Consider the following 18,036-nt stretch of genomic DNA (forward strand, 5'->3'; position numbering starts at 1 on the left):
TCAACTCTTCGCATGAGGTAGCCAAAGTACTGGAGTTTCCGTATATAGGAAGCCTAAATAACCTGAGGAGCTATATAGAGCAAATTTTAAAATTTCCAGAGGAAAGGGAGTTTTAGAATAAAGTGATGACAGTGTTGAAAACTGATATGTATTACTCAGATAATGTTCTAAGTGCTTTTACATGTATTAATTCATCCTCACAACCAACCTTTGGAAGTGGGTAATGTCATTATCCCCAGTTTGTAGATGAAAAAATTGATCATGATTCCCTCATCTGCCCAGTTTTTTTATGACTGGTTAGTGGTAGAACCACAGTTTGAACCCAGGCAGTGAGGCCCATAGTTTATATATGGTGTTATTCTTTACTGCCTTTCAGTATTTAAACTCAAATAGTGGTAAAGAGTTGTCAGTTGATTTGCCAGCCGTAGCCATATGCTGGTTTCTGCCCAACAGTCTTCTAGGACAGGTTTGCCGTCTTCTGTTTCACCATCGTCTCTTTTATAAGATGCCTATACTTAGAGGAGAGTAGATCCTCATCATTAGATAGTTTTACTCTTCTTTCCATACTTTCATGGTTTTTTGTTTTAATTTAAAGGGCTGTGTTCAAAAACAAAAATAAAACTTTAATACTTTTAGTTCAGGGCCCAGGGAGAGCCTTCCCAAAGTGCTGCCTTTGGTTAATTCTTTGTTTCCACTTGGGGCTTCCCTGGAAAAGCTAGTTTTAAACTATCTTGACTGCTGTGGTTTAGCCTAAATTACTGTAGCAATCTAATACTTAGAGTCACATTTGTGGGTCGGTATATAAATACTGCTTTCTGTTTGACCAAAATAGATATACATTTTGCTCAGTAGCAACTATTATTCTGTAATTTGTCCTCTTTTATTTCATCATCCTAGGAGACAAAGATAAGCTTCTATAGTGAACATTTCTTTCTAAATTTTGTCTCCTCAGTTCCTAACAATTTGTAGGCTATTACAATAATATAATAATGTAGCTAAGCCATGGGGATATAGACAAGAATTTTGATGTTACCTAGCTTTCTAATTCGGAGAAGGCAATGGCACCCCACTCCAGTTCTCTTGCCTGGAAAATCCCATGGACGGAGGAGCCTGGTAGGCTACAGTCCATGGGGCCGCTAAGAGTCGGGCACGACTGAGCAACTTCACTTTCACTTCTCACTTTCATGCACTGGAGAAGGAAATGGGAACCCACTCCAGTGTTTTTGCCTGGAGGATCCCAGGGACAGAGGAGCCTGGTGGACTTCTGTCTATGGGATCGCACAGAGTCGGACACGACTGATGTGACTTAGCAGCAGCAGCTTTCTAATTAAATAGCGTTGCCTTAGGAAGAATGACTGGTATTTTTTTAAATCTGGATACCTGAATTTGTTCCCTTTTATTTTTATGTAAGTAGCACTTTTTTAAAAGTTATTATTAGAGTATTCTATAATTCTTATTTTACTAGTCTCTTTTACTTTGTACATTTCTGGATTATGTTTTCCTGTATGACAGTTAGTTACTAAGTTACTTGAACTACGAAATGGAAAATTGCCAGAAGCAACATATTAGAGTGTATGAGTTGTGCTCATTTGATACCTCCATAGTAAGTTTCAGAGAAACTAGTTGGTGATAGCCCAGAAAGTGTCACTGACAGAGTATTCTAATTAAAATGGCTATATCCTCTCTTTTAACAAAAATGCAAGCTTTAGTGAATTAGAGACATAATAGAAACTTAAATTCTCTACATAGAAAGCTTTGACAGGATAGGTTTAAAAGAAAGCTTTGAAGGTTCTTTTCTCAAGTCTTAGCAAAAGGTGGAACGATCTTGAGCCTCCTTTTTTCCCCAGAATGAGATACTCCTGATTTGTAGAAAACATTTCTTCAGCATGTGTGCCCAGAGGATAATGAGTAAAACAGTAATGAGATACGGTCATTGTTTTAAAGGCAACAAAAAGTTCTTAATTTTCTTAGCTTTCCATTAACTACGAAAGAGTCTTAGAAAGCTGTTAGTGATGAGAGCAGATTTCTAAAATAAGTAGTGAAAAGTATTTCTGTAAACCACAATGTCTACTTTTAAAATACTTTTATCCTAGGTATAATTCCTTCAGTTCACATACTGGTTAAGGATAAAATATATGACTAATTTGTGACCTAGGTAATATATTTTTGAGGAGTTGAGTAAAAACATCCCCTTAAAATATTCTAAACAAAAAGATGACTGAGATAATAAATTATTGAGCTTTTTATAATGTTCCTTATCTAACCAAAAGTTATGAAGTCTTTGCTTTTAATAGATTATATTTTTTTAAATGCTCAAGTGTTTTTCTGTCTTTAATGGATTAAAAGGTGAATGTAACTTACTAAGCAGAGTTGTTTATTTTTGCCTCTACTGTTAATGGGAGTGGAATGAGTGTAATGTTTTAAGCTTTGTTGGATAAAAAAAAATTTTAGAATTTCCTGAAAGTAGCCCTCCCCCTATCAAGCATCTTTCTATTGATCTAACCTGAAGGGAACCAAGTCACCCTTTACTTAACTTCTCAGACTTGGGTGAAACTCCTTTGTTTGAAGTGTCTAGAACGAAAACCTGGGTGGTGATTATTTGAACTGAAAAGCTAAAAACCAAAAAGCCCCCAGACAGGTAGTACCCCCCACACCTAGCAAAGCAATATAACTGTGATGTTGCTTTTTACAGCTGGACTACAAGCAACAACAAAACACTCTGGATTCCCTGTGAGGATGGATAATGCAGTGCCAATTGTCCCCCAGGCACCAGCTGCTCAGCCACTGCAGATACAGTCAGGGGTCCTCACGCAGGTAAGGGCCAGAGCAGCTTGGACACTCAGTAGTGCTGAAGTTCTCCGAAGCACTGTTGAGAATCAGATATTTGGTCCTAGAAAATGAAATCTGCTTTGACCATAAGATCTTTCTTGGTCATATTCAGTGGACTTAAAATGGAACATCTATAATGGAATGATATACTCATTCCTAATGCTATTGCAGCTCTGCCATTGTCTTCCTTAGACTTGGAGGCTTAAATAGCCAGACTTTGAGAAATTGTCCCCTGAGTAAATTTAATTTTGTAGGATGAAGTTAATCTTTTATCTAGATGCTCTTAAAGTACAACATGTAACAACACTTGAATTCTAAAAGTAAAAGGTTTCCCTTTTGCTCTGTGTCCCCTTTACTCTTTGAGAATTTCATCATAGTTGAGAGGTTGGATCATATCAGGATATCTCTTCAAGTAATACATCCCTTCATTCCTTGTGTTTAACTAGGCTGTAGAAAGTTTTAAAACTTTATACCTGCCATGCAAAATGCAACTAAGGTGATCAAGAAACTCATGAAATATTCCTATAAACAACAGATACTGTATTTTAAATTCTGTATGTAAATGTTTGTGGTCCACGACATATAGCAAATCCTGAAATCCAAAACCCTCATTTTGTGAGCAGGAGGAAGAGAAAGTCTTAATACATGCTGTTAACTGAGTTTTTTAGTAACTCAGTTTCCTGATCCTCTGAATCTGGTCCAAGAAGGATTCCTATATATTTTTTTTGCTTTAGGCCATTGACATTTGACCTAGTTGGCCAATGCTGTGCGAAGTTGGAGGGGAAAGTTGTGTTTGGTACATGAATTTTAAGTGATGTGAAACTACTGCATTTTGTTGGTAATAACTTGGGGGGGGATTGAAAACCCTTCTGAATCCAGATAACCTGCCTCGGTGTTTGTTTCACTCACCTGCCTAATCTACATTTCAGGGAAGCTGTACACCACTAATGGTAGCAACTCTTCACCCTCAAGTAGCCACCATCACACCGCAGTATGCGGTGCCCTTTACTCTGAGCTGCGCAGCCGGCCGGCCGGCGCTGGTTGAACAGACTGCCGCTGTACTGGTAATTCCCCTCACTTGATTGTGTTACTAACGGAGTTTCTTTGGTTTCTTTCTTATTTTTAATTTTTTCCTGTTTGTTTTTGTTCTGTTTTTTTTCTGGTTTTCTCATTTTTCAAAAAAGATTTTTTTAACTTAGTCTTTGCAGAGGGCATGGAAGCATGTGCCATCTTGTGGCTGTGTTCTTGCTACATCTTTAATGTCTCATTGTTTTCCTCCCTGACATTTGCTGAAGCACTCACTGTTTGACTCTGGTGTTCAGTGTGACTCTGAAAGAGTCAGATCCTTTGGTTCTTCTTTGCCAGCCTAATGTGATGAAAGCTCTTGGTGTAGCCTCAGAAGAGCTTCAGCACTGCCATCTGTTCTCTGCCCTATCTTTTATCTTCTGAACCTTAAGAATGAAGGAGGTGGCCTTTAGTTTGGCTCTGCTACAGGTACCTGGATGGCCAAAATTTGAACTCTTTGGCAAGTTAGCTTCCTTCCTTTACCTACTGTTTCAAGCTTCTAAACGTTTTGTGCATGTAGAAATGTTTAAGATTCTCTTAATTTATTCACCAGTTGGTATTAACTTTCCCTCCATGAACCTATGAAGATAACTCTTTGCCACTCATGATCATTGGCAGCTTATAGCTTCCATTTAAACATGTTCCCTTTAGAGCCTTTTTAGATCATATTTCATTTGTTGGTTGAAATCAAAAGTGAACTCATTTATAGGTAAATAAATGATTTTACGAATAGGTCTTTATACCAAGGTGAAAATATGATTGAAAAACTTTAAGAATAATATCTTTGTTATCAAAAGTCATGGAGAAAAATTATTAAATACAGCATCAAATGTAGTAGTATGGGTCTTAGAAATTAGAAAACAAACAGAACTTTGAGGTATATTTCAACATTTGGAACACTAACAGTGATTTTTGGATGTGTTTTGGTTTTGGGGGGGTGGTTAGAATTATTTATTTGACGTCCAGCATTTGTTATTTAAAAATTAAAATCAGATAAGCATTTGAAAACCTATTTGATACTGTTGAATCCTGATACTTCCCCATCTTTCAAAGTGGCTTTAAATTTCTTTTGTTGTTTCTCAAGGACTCATGTGAGTGAAAACACTTTTAGAATACATATTTTGGTTGCTGGGGTTTGTTTGGTTTCCAGTTTAAAAGTCTGTCACCGCCAAAATAATTCCATCATAAACATAAATGCTGAGTATAAGGGAGTCAGATAAATTTCCAGCTTGGAGTGATCCAAGCCACTGGTTTTAACTTGCACACCTATAGTTTTGAGGTTGGGAATGGTAGTTGACATTTCTCCTTTGCTGCTTCTCTTAAGTTTGCACTAGTCATTTGCTAAGCTTTGCATATTTTTGCTCTTCCTCTGTCAAAACAGTTCGTCGCTTGGAACGCCAGATTTCTGCCTCACGTTGAAATGTTACTTCTTGCTCTGTATTAAACTACATGCTTTGTCTTGTGCAGGTGTTGGCTTATGGAAAGACGCATGGTGTGACTTAACATACTTCTCTTATTTTCTGTTTTGTTTTGTTTTGAATTCTGCTTATGGTAGCAGACATGTTTGCAGTTTCTCTAATTTGAAGGCTTCTTGTTTGGAACCGGTATTTGTAACAAGTGGATCTGTTACTTGCAGAAATATTTTTAAAACAAGTGTGTTGATGGCCTTGCAGTTTGAAATTCAAGAAACAGAACAATATGTACTCAGACATTGTAGGTGATTGTACTGTAGAATTCAGGTTTAAAAAGCAGACTTTAAATCTGTTCCCTTTTTTTAAAGGAAATGCCACAATTTTCATAAGAAGTACAGAAAACATATTTGTTGATATCTATTGCAAGTGGCATGGCTTGTTAAAAACTACAAATAATGTATTTTGTTTCAGTGATTAGTTTTTATGTCAAGTTATGTTCTTACAAATTACACATATTTTAGGAAACTACTAAAAACAAAATATGGTACACTCCATCTATTTCTTAAATATTTTTTTTGTTGCCTTTAAAAAATTCTATCACATGACTATAAATAATGTTAGTTTTCTCTTGCTGGCATAAGCTTGTTTGCCAAAGGATTTTGGCCTTTGGTCATCCACATCTGGCTCCATTTTCCGAGTACTACACTTTTAAAAAGGAACAATTCTTCTCTTTGTTTTATGGGTCGAATTGACCTGATGTCTTTTATCTGATTGGCACTCACATTTTTAAATTCTTATTTTTAATCTCAAGGGAGTTGTCTTAATTCTTTCTAGGGACATTTTTAGACCCTTTGCAAAAATATTACTTCAGCATTTAACAGGAGCTTACCTCTTTACTCTGCAGTGCAGTAGAAACTCTTAACCACAGGGATCTGCCTTTCTTTAATACCCTGGTGGTCAGGTTATGGAGGTGGCTAAGAGAAAGCAATGCATTCTTTTTCCCTGTGTATGAGACTTGTAACCTTGAGCCCCTCTGACCTTCCTTTTTTAATCTCTGCAAGTTAACAATCTACAAGGAACTTCTTTTAAGATATGAATTTTTCTTTCATCTAAAAAAAAAACAAAAATAAAAAGCCAAGAATGAGTCAAGTCTGGATCTTTTTGTGTGTGTTTCCTTACAGCAGGCTTGGCCTGGAGGAACCCAACAAATTCTCCTGCCTTCCACTTGGCAACAGTTGCCTGGGGTAGCTCTACACAACTCTGTCCAGCCCACTGCAGTGATCCCAGAGGCCATGGGCAGCGGCCAGCAGCTCACAGACTGGAGGCAAGTGCCCTGTGTTCCTCTCTGGGAGATTTACAAGGGCAGATCCCTTAGGGAAGGGGCTCTTGAAGATTTGGTGAGACAGGAAGAAAATAAGGGAAAGATTTATCTCTGTGAAATCCTTGAAGAAAAGAATCAATATCAGGCTAGGAGATGGAGTTACAAGAAAACTTCGAATACAGGGAAACAATAGGTTCTAAGTTCAGGAATTGATTTCTTCAGATTTAAAGGAAGTCTTCTACAATTAGAAACCATACAGTGAAAGCCCCCAAAGCTTTATAATCCAGATGCCCAGCCTTAAATAAAAAATATTTATTTGGTTGTTTTCATTGCTTTTTGTACCTATGTGGTCCTAATTTCTGAGCGTTTTCGGCATTCACGCTTCTCTTTCTGTTGATACAGGAATGCCCACTCTCATGGCAACCAGTACAGCACTATCATGCAGCAGCCATCCTTGCTGACGAACCACGTGACATTGGCCACTGCTCAGCCCCTTAATGTTGGCGTTGCCCATGTTGTCAGACAACAACAATCCAGTTCCCTTCCTTCAAAGAAGAATAAACAGTCTGCTCCAGTCTCTTCTAAGTAAGTCTCTGTTAGGGCTGATAGTTAAACTGCCAGTTTGAGAGAGATGTTGCCTGGCATTTAGAGTGTGGATTATAGACACTTTTGGTATGAAGCAGCAAGAAGCTGCCAAATTGAAAAGAGCTAACCTTTGGGCATGCACACAGAACAGAGGTGTCCTGGTTACACTAATCATTTCTTTCTGCTGCTACTTTGAATCCAGCCTGATTTTGGCTGATGTTTTATTTTTTTGCCCACTTTACACAGTGAAATTTAACCACAGGGTAAAAAGGCATACAAAAATAAAATCTGTATTCTAATTTTGGTGTTCTTGCCCCTGGAAACTCTGGCTAGAGCAGTTAGTTTATAACTTTTATAGTTAAATATATTGGCTTAATGATCTGGTAAAAAGAAATCAAAGAGTTCTGGGGGTAAGTTATCTATTATAGTTTGGGGGACCAAGCCTGAATGAGCTTTCTTATGACTTTTTGTTGCAGGTCCTCTCTGGATGTTCTGCCGTCTCAAGTTTACTCTCTGGTTGGGAGCAGCCCCCTCCGTACCACATCTTCTTATAATTCCCTAGTTCCTGTTCAGGATCAGCATCAGCCAATCATCATTCCAGATACTCCCAGCCCTGCTGTGAGTGTCATCACCATCCGCAGCGACACTGATGAGGAAGAGGACAACAAATACAAACCCAATAGGTAAGACAGGTGAAAGTTTCCCTGGCTCTGTGGCTCCTACTCTTGGTCTTAGTCTATTGGCTTCAGAATAGTGGCTGTGAAAGGAATGACTGAAAAGGGCTATTTTGGAAGCATGGCCTTTTGTGAGTGGGCCAGAACACTGAAGTTTCCATCACTGAACATTGTCAGGTTTTCTTTAATATTACTTACGTTCATCAGTTAAGTCATTCGTTCAGATACATTTGATGGTTACTCAGGCTACTCTGGCTTAGAATGCACATTATATACTATAGACATGATCCCCTGCTTTTAAAGAACTTCAGAGTCTGAAAACAGATACTGTAACAGAAGCATATAAACAACAGTTGATTGGAACAAGTTGGAAGATATGAGATTATTTGAAATTCATGTAGTTTTTTATGTAAACAGACCTCGTTGGAAGAGGTAGAGTTTAAGTAGGGCTGCCTTCTTTCCCCCTACTGCTACATGATCATTCAGCTTAAGAATTTAAGTACCAGATTGTTTCCTTTTATCCCAACACCTTAATCCAAGTTTAATTGAGCAGTGAACTAAGAGAGAGTGGATACATTCAAGGACTGTGATACACACCTCTCTTGGTCTGAGCATAGTCAGTTGCCTTGATTGTTCTGTGTTCTTTTTCATTGGGTTTTTGGTGTTTGGCATATAGAAGAGGTGATAACTAAGTTTTGAGAGTGGTCATTGAACTGATTTGGGGAAGAAAAAAGTAAATTTTCCACTGAGGAACATAATAATGACAAAAATTATATAACCAGCAGGATTGCTTTGACTGGAACAAAGCCTATTTAAAATTAAGGAAAAAGTAAAAGTAGTAAGGTAAGGATCAGTTTGTGAAGAAACTTTTTTAAAAAATATATAATAAATATATTATTTATTTTATATATATTATTATATATAAAAAATATATAAAAAATATAATGAAAAGTTTAGTTAGATACAGTAAGGAACTGCTTATAGTCTAGCTGTTGCTGCTGCTGCTAAGTTGCTTCAGTCGTGTCTGACTCTGTGACCCCATAGACAGCAGCCCACCAGGCTCCCCCGTCCCTGGAATTCTCCAGGCAAGAACACTGGAGTGGGTTGCCATTCCTTCTCCAGTGCATGAAAGTGCAGTCACTCAGTCGTGTCCGACTCTTAGCGACCCCATGGACTGGAGCCTACCATGCGCCTCCGTCCATGGATTTTCCAGGCAAGGGTATCGGAGTGGGGTGCCACTGCCTTCTCTGTATAGTCTAGCAGGGTGATATGAAAAAAGGTGGTGTTTGAAGAATACTGTTGAAATTACTGTGAATAGGAATGGCTACGAGGCAACATAGAATAATTGTTAAAAGTGTGTACTTTGGAGTCATTCTGTCCTGAGTCTGAATCCTGTCTTCACCACGTACCACTTGCATGACTGCAGTCAAGTTTCTTAATCTCCCTCTGCCTCAGTTTCCTTCTCTGCAAAACACGGATCGAGTACCTGCTTCATGGAAGTGTTGTGAGGATTCAGTGAAATACATGTAGAGTGTAAGAATAGTGCTTGACGCATAAAAAGTATTCAGAAATTTGTTGCCACTACTGTTAATTATTACTATCACAATGATTATCATCATTGCTGTTACAAGAGGACTGGAGACTAGCAAAGAAACATTGCTGTAAGAAGGTTGAATTTTCATGTATTTTTCTTCTCCTCAGCTCTGGCCTGAAGGCAAGGTCTAATGTCATCAGTTACGTCACTGTCAATGATTCTCCAGACTCTGACTCTTCCTTGAGCAGTCCGTACTCCACTGAGACCCTGAGTGCTCTCCGGGGCAATAGTGGGCCCCTTCCGGAGGGGCCTGGCAGAGTCGTGGGAGATGGCCCTGGCACCCGCACCATCATTGTACCTCCACTGAAAACTCAGCTTGGTGACTGCACTGTAGCAACCCAGGCCTCAGGTGAGTATTGTCATAGCTGGAACTGAATTCTCCTTTAATGTGTGTTCCTTAGTACACACATCCCTGTTCGGTCCCTGGGTCAGGAAGATCCCCTGGAGAGGCAAATGGCAACCCACTCCAGTATTCTGCCTGGGAAATCCCAGGGACAGAAGTCCATAGGGTTGCAAAGAGACGGACACGACTGAGCAACTAAACAACAGCAGCAGCTTGTGCCAGTGGTACAGACTAGCGGTACAGAGTTTCCTAAAATTTACCTAATTCGGGAATCAGTTCCTTGTAATGGGAGATTATTTTTTGCCATCAGTTTTTATCTCCTTGTGTTCATTTTGCTTGGATTAATATAAAAATGAGCTTGGAGTCTCAGAAATGTACTCACCGTTGATGGAAAAAGGTAGATAAGACATATGTTATGGGAGGCATGGAGAATTCACAGGCAGGTTTTTTTTTTTTGCCACAGATGATTCAAATTTGACAGTCCACAAATAGGGTAATATTGAATACTGATAATATTAAAAATGATTACAAAAGCTGTTTTGGAAAGCAGTAGTCATTTTAGATCTTTTCTTACCCAATGGCATAGCAGTGATGCTTTTATGGGTTGTATTATCAACCGAATTACCTCCATCTTTTTTTATTCTGTGAGATGCTGGGGTTAGGCTTCCTGGTTTAGTTATTGGGTAATGAAATGCAAACTGTAATAATAAACCCCAGTTTTCCTGGCTTAACATGATAGAAATTTTCTCCTTACTCACATGAGTTCCCAGTGCTCCTGGTTGGTAGGCCTGCAGTAAGTTAGGGATCAGAGCCTTGGAATCCTCAGTATCCAGTCAGAAGGAAGTATGGAGCGGGCACACACAGTTGTAACTTCTTTAGCCCCAGAAATAGTGAAAACTCATCACATGGCCCCACCTAGAAGCGAGGGGTCCCAGAAAATATAGTCCTTGTCGACGCAGTCGACGCAGCTCTCTTTCAGTGGCAACTTTATAATCTCTTTATAGAGAGGCCTGTGAATTTTTGGCATCAATATAGCCATCCCTTCCATACTTCTATAACTTAGTATTTTACTGTGAATTATAATACTACCAGAGACATAAGCAGGGTTCTAGTTTGAGGGTGACGTGTGGTTCTTCTCCTCAGAAGTAGCTGTCCACTGCAGACAAGGCAAACCTTTCTGATGCCAAGCTGTGTTAAGTTGCTTCAGTCATGTCTGACTCTGCAACCCTATGGGCTATAGCCCACGAGGCTCCTCTGTCCTTGGAATTCTCCAGGCAAGAAGACTGGAGTGGGTTGCCATTCCCTCTTCCAAGGGATCTTTCCGATCCAGGGATCGAACCCAGGACTCCTGCATTGGCAGGCGTATTCTTTACCACTAAGCCACTGGAAAATCCCTGAGCAGCATTACTAGGAGCTCTGTCCTGTACTGGGTCCAAAGTAAATAGGATGCTCCGCCAGTCACTGAATATATGCTCCAGTTTTCCTCATGAGGCCACAGAAGGAAGCAAAATTTTGAAAACTGATCATGCTTATATTCAGCTGTGGTTTCTTCGAATTTCAAGAGACAGTGAATGCCCAACAAGATACAATCTTGTCTTCCTTTAAACCCCTTTGACACCTTAATGTTCCGAAGTATTACCGGTATCTTACTCAGTTTCACATTGTCATTTCTGTTCTTGTTTAATTCCTTCATACATAAAACCCTAGGCTTCTTGGGAGCAGGGTCTGTTCTTACTTGCGTTTATATTTCTAATAGTACCTTAACACTTTACTGGAGATCAGATACCATTTACTGAAGTGACCCTTCTGAAGACCCTCTTGGAGCTCTGTAGGAGGACAAAAAGAGATAATATAGTTTTTGTTCCTCTGGTGTAAATATAATTGAGGAAATAAGATACACATGCAACCTCAACTCTTGCAAACTTCATATAGACATGGGCTGATTAATGTGGTGCCATGTGAGGTTTAGCTCAGTGATACTGAGCCCATGTCTGCTCATTACTAAGGCCTGGCTGACCCTTTTTTTAGGTCTCCTGAGCAGTAAGACCAAGCCAGTGGCTTCAGTGAGTGGGCAGTCATCTGGATGCTGTATCACCCCCACAGGGTACCGAGCTCAACGCGGGGGGACCAGTGCAGCGCAGCCACTCAACCTTAGCCAGGTAAGCTAGGGGCTTACCCTTAGCAGCTAGGGGCTGCTGCTTTCTGTTTGGGATCCCCCCTATTGTTGCTTCCTGGAGAAACCTGCTTCTGGCTGGATTGCTGAATAAAGCCAAATGAAGCACCTTTTGTGTTAAACAGCTTGGTGTTCCATGGCCCGCATCGTATCTGCATGTGCTGTGTCTCTTTATTCCCTCCATGAGTGTGTTCAGAGTATACGATCCAGATTTTCCATCAGACCTTCCGAGTCTGTCCTGGGTAATTAGAGAAATGTCTGGAATTTAGAAAGCACCAAGGATGCTTTAGTCCATGCCTAGTTCTGCACTACCACCAGCGTTGAGACCAGATTCTCTTCTTTTATCTCCTGGGTCATAAATAACTTGAGCCTCATACTGTTTACTTGAAGCAAGGGACAGTGAAAAGCTGTCTGTACACTTAATCTACTGGTTCTAGTCTTACATGTTGCTTGAGTCTGGGATTTCGGGCTCTTCTCCCCGCATCTGATCTTCCGATGGGTGGGGAGGGTCCCTACTCTATTTGTGTTCACTTTTTCCTCAGCTAAAATTATGGTGCTTGTATGGAAGCTATTAGCAGTGAGAAAGTGTAACTGTGAGGGTGTAACTGTGGGTTTGTGTACACATGTGTGTGTGTGTGAGAGAGAGAGAGCACATACAAGTGCAGATGTGCGTTCGAGTTAGTGCATGTGTTTTAGGCACCACAATTCAAGAGGGATGTGAAGAACTTAGAGGAGAACAAAAGAAACAATGGCAAGGAAGAGAGGGTAGGGAAGATTCAAAGTCACTGACGCCAGAATAGGGTGAGTTGAGTCAACAGTTGCTCACTCGTAGGAGTGGGTAACCCCTGTGAACTCTTGATTTCCCCCTTTTCTCTGTCATACTGGAGAACAAACTGCTGCTGTTTGGGCTGGGTTAGGATCTGTTCTGCCAGGAGGCAGAGGGATGGATGGCCACCTTCTGACAGCATTGCCAGTCTGGGAGATCTGTGCCCTGGCAGCCCAGAAGCAGTTTACTTTAGAACCTCAACTCTCAAAATTGGCCATTAGTGACCTCAAGATTCCTCACTCCCTTCTTCCTCCTTCCAGAACCAGCAGTCATCATCAGCTCCAACCTCGCAGGAGAGAAGCAGCAACCCTGCCCCCCGCAGGCAGCAGGCATTTGTGGCCCCGCTCTCCCAAGCCCCCTACGCCTTCCAGCATGGCAGCCCACTACACTCGACGGGGCACCCCCACCTGGCCCCAGCCCCTGCTCACCTGCCGAGCCAGCCTCATCTGTATACGTATGCTGCCCCCACCTCTGCGGCTGCATTGGGCTCCACCACCTCCATTGCTCATCTCTTCTCCCCCCAGGGCTCCTCAAGGCACGCTGCAGCCTATGCCACCCATCCGAGCACTCTGGTGCACCAGGTCCCTGTCAGTGTTGGGCCCAGTCTCCTCACTTCTGCCAGCGTGGCCCCTGCTCAGTACCAACACCAGTTTGCCACCCAGTCTTACATTGGGTCTTCCCGAGGCTCGACCATTTACACTGGATACCCACTGAGTCCTACCAAGATCAGCCAGTATTCTTACTTGTAGTTGGTGAGCATAAGGGAGGGGAGGGGGCAGAGTTCTTAATGGGCTGTCATGAGCCCCTCCCTTACCCTCTCCTGAAACTCCTTAGCCAGCAATTTGCTCCACAGGGGCCCACTGAAGCAGAAGGCTTTTCTCTGGGGAACCTGTCTCAGTATTGACTGCATTGTTGTAGTCTCCCAAAGTCTGCCCTGTTTTTTAATTCTTTATTTTTGTGACAGCATTTTTGGTATTTGGAAGAGTTCAGATGCCCATCGTCTGCAGTTACCAAGGAAGAGAGATCATTCTGAAGTTACCTTTGAAAAATATTTTCCCTCTCTGACTTGATTTCTATAAATGCTTTTAAAAACAAGTGAAGTATCTTTTTATTTAACTTTATTTTATTGTAATTCCTGGTCAGAGGAAAAACGGTGATAGGAGGACTTGAAATCTGGTAACAAGTAAGGAAAGGAAAACCATTACTTTCTGCTTGTTTAAAAACCAAGACTTAATTGCTTCTCTTAAGAGCAGCTTGCACAAGTCTGTATTTTACTGTCTCGCATTTCTCAGAATTTTACCTTTGCTAATGGGACATTTAAGCTTACGGTGTTTTAGTTTTGTTTCATGTCATGATATATTTAGTGGGAAATCTTTATTTTTGCAAAACTGGTTACATACTACTCTGTGTTACTATTGGGATTCTCTCAGTTGCTCCTGTGTTTATTATAAAGTAGTGTTAAAAAGGCAGCTCACCATTTGCTGGTAACTTAGTGTGAGAGAATCCATACCTACCATGAAAGCACCAGGTGTTCTTTTTAAATGAAGCCCTGTGCATTCTTTTTAAATTATTTAAAAAAAAGTCTTTCTCTGATTCAGCTTCAATTTTATTCTTGGAAAAGCCATTAAGGTGGTTATTATTGTATGGTGGTGGTTGTTTTATTATATGCAAGCTCTCTTTGTATTATGTGATACTGGCATTGATGAGCTTTGCCTGAAGATTAGTATGAATTTTCAATAATACACCTCTTTCTCTCTTTGCCTCATCTCTCCCTTTGTTCTATGTGATTTATTTGGGGAGAAAGCTAAAGGATCTGAAATCAGATAAGAACGTTGTGTATAGCTTTTATACTTAAAAGTAGCTTTCTTTGTATGCCAGCAGCAAATTGAATGCTCTCTTACTAAGACTTATATAATAAGTGCATGTAGGAATTGCAAAAAATATTTTAAAAATTTATTACTGAATTTAAAAATATTTTAGAAGTTTTGTAATGGTGGTGTTTTAATATTTTGCATAATTAAATATGTACATACTGATTAGAAGACTATAACAAGCAATTTTTCCTGCTAACCCAAAATGTTATTTGTAATCAAATGTGTAGTGATTACACTTGAATTGTGTATTTAGTGTGTATCTGATCCTCCAGTGTTACCCCGGAGATAAAATTGATGTCTCCATTGTATTTAAACCAAATGAACTGATACTTGTTGGAATGTATGTGAACTAATTGCGATTATAATAGAGCATATTACTGTAGTGCTGAGTGAGCAGGGGCATTGCCTGCAAGGAGAGGAGACCCTTGGAATTGTTTTGCACAGGTGTGTCTGGTGAGGAGTTGTTCAGTGTGTGTCTCTTCCTTCCCTTTCTCCTCCTTCCCTTATTGTAGTGCCTTATATGATAATGTAGTGGTTCATAGAGTTTACAGTGAGCTTGCCTTAGGACGGACCAGCAAGCCCCCGTGGACCCAAAGCTGTTCACCGGGATTTATCAGAACAGGATTAGTAGCTGTGTTGTGTATATGCATTATTCTCAGTTTCCCTGCCGACACTGGACAACAAAAACAGTAGCTTCTCTCTTTTACCACCACCTCTACCCCTTTCTGTTTTGGATTCTCAGCTGTGTTCTCACAGAAGCATTTTCCCTATGTGGCTCTCTCACTGTGCATTGCTACCTTGCTTCTGTGAGAATTTAGGAAGCAGGTGAGAGGAGTCAAGTCAATATTAAATATGCATCCCCCCCCATTTTTTTAAGTGTGTGCAATCACTTTTAGATGATTGATTTTTTCCTTTTCCCATGTGGCAGTCCTTCCTGCGAATAGTCAACATTCCTAGTAAAATATTTGCTTGTTGAAAAAAACATGTAACAGATGTGTTTATACCAAAGAGCCTGTTGTATTGCTTACCATGTCCCCAATACTATGAGGAGGAGTTTTGTGATGCCGCTGGTGACAGGGAACTCACAGAAAGGCTTCTTAACCGGTGAAGAATATTAAGAAGGAACCAAAGCCTGTTGAGTCATTGGACTTCTGAGGTTTCTTTTTAACAACTTCTGTATTCTTGGGGCCCTTCAAACTGTGAAATTGTCCTTGTACTCTCAGCTCCTGCACGGATCTGGGTCAAGAAGAGGGTACTGGGGATGGCAAAGTTCCTGCCCGTAAAGATTTGAGGGAAGAAGGTTAACCCTAAGACGTGGATGTGTTCCATCTGAACTGAAGGTTATAGATTTGAGGGATATGTCTAGGACTGGTTCTTTGTAGAGATGGTGTCAAGGAGGTGCAGGATGGAGATGGGAGACTTCATGGGACCTGGTCAGCAAGCTCTGTACCAGGTTGAACACCGAGGAGCTGTCAAGGTATTTGGAATTTCTTCATTGGAAGGAGGAAGGGCTTTCAGGATGGGGCAGATAGTCAGAACAGCCTACCAGGAACATGATGTTTTTCTACTTTCTTTTCATCATTATATTGAGTTCTGTTCTCAGCACTGTATTGGTCAAGATACCCAAGCAGTTTGTACAGTTTCTGTCACTAGTATTATACAGTTTTTTGTGTCAGCGTGGGTGATGTTTGTGTAAAACTCTTTTTGCCAAACATTCTCATTTTCTTTCTCAAAGGCAGATCTATGGAAACTTTTTTTGTTCCTTATCTTTCCTCTACAAGGGATAAGATTTGTTGTTTTTGTAAGAAATGAGATGCAGGGGGGCGGGGGGACACAAAACACGCCACTCCCGTGCCCCCCCCCGCCCCGACCCCCCTGCCTTCAGTCTGGTAAATGGATACCACTTAAGATAGGAGTCTTCATGGGGAGAAGACAATAGTACCCAGAGCTTATATTGTTACCATAGTCACCTTACTAGCAGTGTGTGGCTTTAAGAATTTTAGAGATCTTCAGTTTTAATTTTGCAAATTGGCGTTTCAGATTTACCAAGATGGAAATTCATCTGTGTCTGCTGAATGCGTATGTGCTCAATGTGGCTTAGATTCTGTCTCTGGGGCTTAACATTGCTAGCCCTGACAGGGTGAGGGAAGCCCCGTGAATAAAGTGAGCAGCTGGCCCAGGTCACAGAGGCCTGACCTCAGACCGGCTTAAGGCTTTAAGTCCTCTCAGAGCTTGTATTTCCAGCTTCCCCACTTCAGGGGTGAGGGAGAAAGTGGGAAGGTGCAGCCACTCTGGGCTCATCAGGACACTTGATCGCTCCAGAGTTGGTCAGTGCTCAGCTAAAACCTCAGCCCCAGGAAGGAGAACGCCATTTAAACCGTTCTGGCCATCCATCGCCCTCCACTGGAGGGGCTAGCTCAACTGCCCTTAGCCAGGCAAGTGCAGTAATGTGTGTTCTATTCAGCATTATTACGCAGAAACCCACTGGTTAGGATGGTTTGTTTTAGGATAGGAAATGAAATTGCCTCTCAGTGACAGGAATGACCCAAGCCTGCTTCCTATTTCGATTTTGTTTTAAACTGATGGATGGTGCAGCATGTCTACATGGTTGTTTGTTGCTAAACTTTATATAATGTGTGGTTTTGATTCAGCTTGAAAAATAATCTCACTACATGTAGCAGTACATTTTTATGTACATTATATGTAACGTTAGTATTTCTGCTTTGAATCCTTGATATTGCAATGGAATTCCAACTTTATTAAATGTATTTGATATGCTAGTTATTGTGTGTGATTTAAACTTTTTTTGCTTTCTCCCTTTTCTGGTTGTGCGCTTTCTTTTACAACAAGCCTTTAGAAACAGTTTCTGAGAATTACTGAGCTATGTTTGTAACGCAGATGTACTTAGGGAGTATGTAAAATAATCATTTTAACAAAAAAAATAGATATTTAAAATTTAATACTAACTACGGGAAAAGGGTCCATTGTGTAAAACATAGTTTATCTTTGGATTCAATGTTTGTCTTTGGTTTTACAAAGTAGCTTGTATTTTCAGTATTTTCTACATAATATGGTAAAATGTAGAGCAATTGCAATGCATCAATAAAATGGGTAAATTTTCTGATTCATGTGACTGGTTTTGACTTGTGTTACAAGGGTGCAAAGAGGATCGACAATGGCCTCTTTGGAGTGGCTGAATACGTTGCATCTGAAGACTGGTAGAATGTTAGAGACAAGTTCCTTCTTCATACAAATCTTCATACAAATCCACAGGAGAAATGGCTAGGGCCTGATAGGGGACACTTCCCCAGAATGGAGTGTCCAGGGCCCTAACTTAAGA

At 40.5% G+C, this 18,036-nt stretch overlaps 1 protein-coding gene across 19 annotated transcripts in view; it reads left to right on the forward strand.

Annotated features, from left to right (window-relative positions):
• HIPK1 (homeodomain interacting protein kinase 1) overlaps positions 1–17,820 on the forward strand; it is a 54,572-nt gene extending 36,752 nt beyond the window's left edge. For 8 of the 19 annotated variants that reach the window (XM_086391940.1, XM_086391934.1, XM_086391950.1 and 5 more), the window contains 8 exons: positions 2,693–2,814; positions 3,759–3,893; positions 6,488–6,630; positions 7,030–7,212; positions 7,689–7,895; positions 9,588–9,829; positions 11,852–11,982; positions 13,083–17,820. In XM_086391940.1, the coding sequence (XP_086248066.1) occupies positions 2,693–2,814; positions 3,759–3,893; positions 6,488–6,630; positions 7,030–7,212; positions 7,689–7,895; positions 9,588–9,829; positions 11,852–11,982; positions 13,083–13,571 (1,652 nt within the window). In that variant the 3' untranslated portion in view covers positions 13,572–17,820. Of the gene's footprint in view, positions 1–2,692; positions 2,815–3,758; positions 3,894–6,487; positions 6,631–7,029; positions 7,213–7,688; positions 7,896–9,587; positions 9,830–11,851; positions 11,983–12,692; positions 12,798–13,082 lie in introns of all 19 variants that reach the window. The other 11 variants (XM_086391941.1, XM_086391936.1, XM_086391933.1 and 8 more) reach the window with 3 other exon arrangements.
• Positions 17,821–18,036: the final 216 nt, after the last annotated feature.

The sequence above is a fragment of the Bos grunniens genome, chromosome 3 (assembly GCF_055505025.1).
Source record: "Bos grunniens cultivar Pamir isolate PY7600 chromosome 3, Bosgru_T2T1.0, whole genome shotgun sequence".
NCBI lineage: Eukaryota > Metazoa > Chordata > Mammalia > Artiodactyla > Bovidae > Bos > Bos grunniens.